At 59.0% G+C, this 6,285-nt stretch overlaps 1 protein-coding gene across 2 annotated transcripts; it reads left to right on the top strand.

The window, feature by feature from the left end:
- The first annotated feature begins 2,923 nt into the window (after positions 1 to 2,923).
- On the top strand, positions 2,924 to 5,374 carry EMD (emerin). 2 transcript variants are annotated; one of them, XM_032475543.1, is made up of 6 exons: positions 2,927 to 3,240; positions 3,343 to 3,450; positions 3,615 to 3,692; positions 3,912 to 4,045; positions 4,515 to 4,561; positions 4,644 to 5,374. In XM_032475543.1, exons 1-6 carry the CDS (start codon positions 3,159 to 3,161, stop codon positions 4,975 to 4,977), a joined length of 783 nt encoding a protein of 260 aa, XP_032331434.1. In that variant the 5' UTR covers positions 2,927 to 3,158; the 3' UTR covers positions 4,978 to 5,374. The 2 variants fall into 2 exon arrangements, with proteins under 2 accessions (XP_032331435.1, XP_032331434.1); XM_032475544.1 differs by lacking the exon at positions 3,615 to 3,692 and having other exon boundaries at positions 2,924 to 3,240.
- Positions 5,375 to 6,285: the final 911 nt, after the last annotated feature.

Here is a 6,285-nt window from a genome sequence, read left to right as displayed (position 1 = left end):
CACTGGTACATATTAATTGTGACCACCTCCTACACATTAATTTTCACAATATTCACCATCTTATGACTTTTGTTACTATCTGAGCAACGTTTTACAGCATTCTGTTGGCAGGCAAAACCTATAAGATTTTTAACATCCTTGAAGAGAAAACTTAAGTTTTGTATTGAACCAAAGGATTAAGATTCTGATCTTTAAGAAAACATTAACAGCTTGAGAGGGGAGGGTATAGCTTGGTGGTAGAGTGCATGCCTAGCATGCACAAGGTCCTGGGTTCAATCCCCAGTACCTGTATTAGAATAGATAAATAAACCTAATTACCCCCCCCAAAAAAAAAGGAAGAAAGAAAAAGAAAACATTAACAGCTCAATGAACAATTGTCTCCTTGGACCTGAATGTTGAGGAATGTATTCTTGTTGATATTATTTTTCCCTATAATTTTCGATAGTGCTAGAATTACAAGTTATATAATATCCTGCTCAGAACCCATTCCTCATCCTTAAAGGAGAAACTGTCTTCTTATTCTTGACTAGGAATCAGTGGCTTCCTATCCCTTTCCACCCTCGCTGCAGTTCCAGAGAAATGCCTCCTCTTCTTTAATTCTGCCCACCTGTTCCCAGGAAGACTCCACTTGAGGCCCTAGATTTCCCCCAATAGCCCATTTGCTGACACAGAACCCCCTCTGGGCCACACTGTCCAGATCATCACCCCAGGACTAGGTACCAACTGGGAGAACAATCCATGAATGAATCGCTGCACTCGGGGCCCTTGCACAAGTCTCCTCCCTCTCTGGGCCCCTAATTCCTCGACTATGTGATCGTGGTAAGGGTGGTGCCAAGGGCCTCTGGGCTCTGACAGTCAAGGGCTCTCCTGCTTTCTGGTGGTCTGGGATGGGTCTGCCTGCAGTGCACCTGGACTTGGTCTCCAGGTGGGCTTGGGCACAGGGGACCATCACAAGTCAGGCTCCTGGTGCCACTGGTGGTGGGACCTCATACTGGGGTGACTGGAGGAGGAGGGGATAAAAGGCAGAGTGGCAAGGCAGGTGCCGGGGGACAGGGTGTTCCTAGGGGAGAAGGCAAACTTAGAATTCTTTGACCTCATAAGGAAACAGCTTGGATCTGTATGGGGAGGGGTGGCATGGGGGAGGACAGCCTCCGGGACAGGGGCCAGCATTGCAGAAGAAGGCTTGGAGAGGTGCTGGGGAATTGGATCTTGCCAAAACTTAAAATTCCATGAGGCAGACTCTGAGCAGCCCAGAGCCCTGACACCATCTCCCTTCCTGCTCTGAAAGATAAGCAGCAAGACCCTGCCTGCCTAGGGCTCTCCCTACTTTCGTACTGCCTTGCATGTCTTGGGGCCCACACGCCTCGTCCTCTTCCAGAGATATGGTAGGCCTCACCTTTACTCGAAAACCCTGCAACTTTTGGGCAAATTTTCTGAGGCTCTGTGTAGTCAAATCAGGGCCCTATCTTCTCACCACTAACTGTATGGTTACATCTTCTTCACCCCATGAACAAACCTCCACAGTGACCCTCACCAGCTGGGCCAACCTGCCTGGATCTGACCAGAGCCCTCCTCACTTCTGTTACCAGCTGTCATCTACGAGGAAAGGACGGGGCCTCCCCTCCCCAGGCTCCCAGGTCTGGGAGGCGCACTTCAGTTGGCCCCACACTCCATCATCTAGCTTTGTTTAGAATGTGATTGTCACCTCCTTCGCAGTTTCATGGGGCAGCTCTTCACTGCTCAAGGTCCTCACCAACTCCTAGTGACTGTCCAGACTCCTCAGCAGGCCTTGGTGGTCTGCCCCCTTCAGTCCCCTGGCCCCTGTGTCCCGGGGGCCCCCTCTGCACCACGTGACAGTGAAGCCCACCCAGACCCAGGTGCACAGAGCCCATCAAGCAGTTCCTCAGGGAACCACTGCGCAGGTCCCTCTGGGTCTGGAAGACACCCCCCCCCACCCCTGCCCGGCCGCCTCCTGGGTCACACTGGCTCAGGGCCCATTCAGACAGGAGAGGAAACCCCTACTGCCCCAGGTGGACTGCTGGTGGGTCAGACGGACACTCGCTGTCTCTGCATGCGTCACCCTGCGGCCTCTGCCAGTGCCCATTGGCACGCCCTGCCCCTTTCAGGGCTGCTTGCTCCTGGATCGCCTGTGGCCTCCTGGCCCAGTGCCCCATTTCCTCCTGGGTGGAGCGGGTTGGGAGGGAGGCAGGCGGTGGGGACCGGCGGGCGCAGGTGCGCAGCCCAGGGCGGTGCAGAGCGGGCAGGCCGGCTGGGGCAAGGAGTCTGGGGGGCGGCCTGGGGTCCGGGCGCCACGGGCTCCGCTGGCGTGGCGCACGCGCGCACAGCGCTGGCAGCAGCGCCTCGCCCGGACCCGCGCTCTCCAAGGGCTTGCCCTTAAGATCGGGCCCCTTCATGCTGCTGCCGAGCGACCGGCTTGGGCGCGGCCAGGGACCCCCAAGCGCTGGATCTCGGAGGAAGGGGGACCGCGAGGGCTGCGGGGGGACTGAGCGGAGCCTACGTCACTCACAGAGGGCGAGCACGACCAGTGCTCCCACGTCCTAGCCAGTTAATGCCGGTTTCACTGCTACGGGCCCCGCCCCTCCTCACTTCCTCACTTCTCACCCGAATGTCCCAGCGGGTGACGCCTCGGCTCGCCGGCCCCGCCCCTCTCCCACGTCCCCACGGGTCTACGCTCCTCCCCCTTGAGCGCAGGCCCCGCCCTTCCTCGTGTCTAGCCCGAACGCGCTAGCGTGTGACGACGCTTGGCCCGCCGACACCGCCCCTTCTCCCAGGCGCGCAGCCCCGCCCGCTCCCACGGCCGGACTGGTCTGCGCAGCTTTGCCGCTGACGCACTCTACGCCCGTCTTTCGCCTCCAGCCAATCCCGTTCGTCCGTGACGTCTGGGCTGGCCAGCCCCGCCCGGCCCGTTCCCGTGGCTCGACTAGTCTGCGCGGGCGGTTCTCCGGGCCTGTCTCCGCCCCGCGCAGCGCGCGCGGCCCGCAGAGACCGCGGCTGTGACGCGAGCGTGACGCAGGGGTGACGTGAGCCCAGCCGCTCCCGAGGCGCTCGCGCTGCCGCCGCGTTCCGAGGCAGCCGTAGCCCGGCTCGTGTCGCCAGGCCCGGGCCACCCCCTAGGCCTCCGCCGCCCGCTGCCCGTCATGGACGACTACGCGGGCCTGTCGGACGCCGAGCTAGCCGCCGTGCTGCGCCAGTACAACATCCCGCACGGGCCTGTCGTGGGTACGCGGCGGCGGGCGGCGGGCTGCGGGCGGGCCCCCTCCCCGCGCTGCCCCGGGCTCTCAGCCCGCGCCCCTGACGGCCTTGCGCCCCCTGTCTGGCCAGGTTCCACGCGCAAGCTCTACGAAAAGAAAATCTTCGAGTTTGAGACCCAGAGGCGGAGGCTCTCGCCCCCGAACTCGTCCGCATCCCCTTTCTCCTATCGGTTCTCGGGTAAGGCCCCCGCCGCAGAGCTCCACTTGGCCGCCTGCGGGGACAGGCTTTGGGCGACGGGGAGGAAGGAGTCTCGCGGGTGTGGTGGGGCCGCTGGTTGGGAGGGGCACGGGGAAGAGGGAGGGGAGCCTGGAGCAAATGGTCCTGGCCCCTCCCCCATTCAGACTTAGATGCGGCGTCCATGGACTCGGATATGTACGATCTGCCCAAGAAAGAGGACGCTTTACTTTACCAGAGCAAGGGTAAGGCCAGGGTGGGGTGGGCACCCTGGCACCCTCGTTCCACTCCTTCAGGGATCCCGGTGTCAGGAAGAACCTGACACCTCAACCCCCATGGTCCTACAGTGGCCTTGGAGGGGAGAAATTATGTCACAGGCCCCCAAGTGGGCGCCAGATTAGGGCCATCGCGCCAGGCGGGGGACACCGCTGCCCCTTCTGCTACCGCTGCCCCTCCTTCCCAAGGCTACAACGATGACTACTACGAGGAGAGTTACTTGAGCACCAGGACTTACGGAGAGCCTGAGTCTGTAGGCACATCCAAGGGCTTCCGCCAGCCCTCCGCTTCACTCTCAGATGCTGACACCTTCCACCACCAGGTGAGCTGGCCATTGGACCCCCTATACTTGGGTACAACCTGAGGGGGTCATCGCTGGGTTTGGATACACTGGGGGGGCACTGGGTGCAAATGGTGGCTCCTAAGCCTCCAGGGAGAGGTGGGCTCAGCAGTTGCCTGCCTAGTCAGGACCTTTCTTTGCGGGGCTGTCACAACTGTCTGACTAAAGGACCTGGGACATGCCCTACACTCTGGTCTGGGATCTGGGTTTGAGCTCTTTCTGAGAATCCTGGGGCAGAAAGTAGGGTGCAGGCAGTCAGGACAGTCACTGAGCAAGTGGCAAGGCCCCACAGATAGGGCCGGGAACTGAGAAGGCTTCTGGAGGGTGGCGAGGCCCCGGCTTTTAAGCAGTATTCAGAGTAGGCTGGACAGGGAAGTTTGGATTAAGGGATGTGACAGGACCACGCTGACCTCACCAGGCAGTATCTTTTTACCCTGATTCACTTCTGTAGGTTCGCGATGACAGTCTTTTCTCTTCCGAAGAAGAAGGCAAGGATAGGTGAGTAGTAGGGAGGGCCAGGGATTGGGGCTGGTTCTGGGCTCAGGCCCTCCTGACCTATCCACTCTCCTCTTTGCCTCAGGGAGCGCCCCGTGTATGGTCGTGACAGTGCCTACCAGAGCATCGCACACTACCGCCCCGTTTCCAACGTCTCCAGAAGCTCCCTGGGCCTGTCCTATTACCCCACCTCCTCCTCTACCTCTCCAGTGTCCTCATCTTCATCTCCCCCACCTTCGTGGCTCACCCGCCGTGCCATCCGGCCCGAAAAGCAGGCCCCTGGGGCAGGTCTGGGTCAGGAGCGCCAGGTCCCACTCTGGGGTCAGATGCTCCTGTTCCTGGTCTTCGCTGCCTTCCTGCTCTTTGTTTACTACTCCATGCAGGCTGAGGATGGCAACCCCTTCTGGGCAGACCCCTGAGGGTCTGGCTTCGTGGTTTTGGGGCCAGCTGCTCTTGGAAGTCCTGGCTGACTGCCTTAGCAGTGTTTGCTGGGGGAGGGGGGTTGGGGCTTTTCTGTGTTCTAGCTTGGGGGTCCTGGGAAAGGGGCAATGTTTGCTTCTCCTGCCTTGTCCTGCCAGGGAGGCAGCAGGACCAGACCCTCTGCAGCATGGTGGGCCTGGGCGGGCCTTCCTCTGGAGCCTCCTGGCCCTGCTTGCCTCTGACCCTTAAGGGCCTAGGAGGGCAAGACCCTTCTCCTGGAGAGAACATGGTGGTTGTCATTGCATGATTTGTTGTCACTTCATTGGGGGGGATTAACCAAAGGCCACCCTGACTTTGTTTTCATGAACGCACAATAAAAAGACCGTTTATTTTTAACATGTGGGCTCTTCCCTTTAATGTGGGGAGGGGTTGGGCTGCCCCCTGCTCAGGGCCTCTGGGGCTTGGGTCTCCAGAGTTGACATCTGGCTTTGTTCTTCCTTTTTCTTTTCGGTTAAGGGTAGGGATCACATGCTACCCGTGGGTACATATGTGTTTTGCTTGTAGGGTCCATTTCCTGATTTGTTACCAAAGCTCTTGTAACTACTTAAGAATTACAGCCCACGGACAGCCCACCCGGAAATGCAGGCAAGGCGGCATGGACGACGTCAGTTGTGGATGTCCTAACTGGGAAAAGCAGACGCCCACCTCAGTGTCCCAGGGCAGGGAGATGGGAAGGGTTCTGCTTGGTGGGCCATTTCTATTGGAAAGCTGATTGTTTAATGACAGGGGAAGGCTCCCAATACCCGGAAATGCCCCATCACCTTCGGGTTAACCATTCCCTCACCTGGCTATTCTCAATTACCTCCTGGTTTTCTGCCACGGGTATTTCCTAATTTTCAAAGTTTAGGTACAACTTTAACGGCAGGTGCTGAGGTAACCCAGTGTAGGACGCCATGTGAGGCCGTGCACTCTGGCTCTACACCGCCAGCAGGGGGCTGAAAAGCAGAGAGGCTGGCTCCACCAGGGCTTCCCCGTTGGGTGGGGCCCTGACACCAGTTCCTCACCTCTGGTGGCTCCTGGCTACAGATGGTAGATAGGACATGGCAGGGCTGGCCTCTCACCTGCACGTGCACTGTGGGCTCCTGAGTCTTTGCAGGCACTTGGCTGTCCAGGGCCACATGGTGAGCTCCAGCCAGGGCAGGGGCTGGAACCCTCCCACCCAACACTCCTGCTCATTTTTTTGCTGCACCCTAGTCTGTCCCTGCACTTTTTTTTTGGTATGTATGTGTTTTCCTAAAAGTAACACC

The sequence above is a fragment of the Camelus ferus genome, chromosome X (genome assembly GCF_009834535.1).
Source record: "Camelus ferus isolate YT-003-E chromosome X, BCGSAC_Cfer_1.0, whole genome shotgun sequence".
In the NCBI taxonomy this organism is placed as follows: domain Eukaryota; kingdom Metazoa; phylum Chordata; class Mammalia; order Artiodactyla; family Camelidae; genus Camelus; species Camelus ferus.
This window is presented reverse-complemented; position numbering and strand designations above follow the sequence as displayed.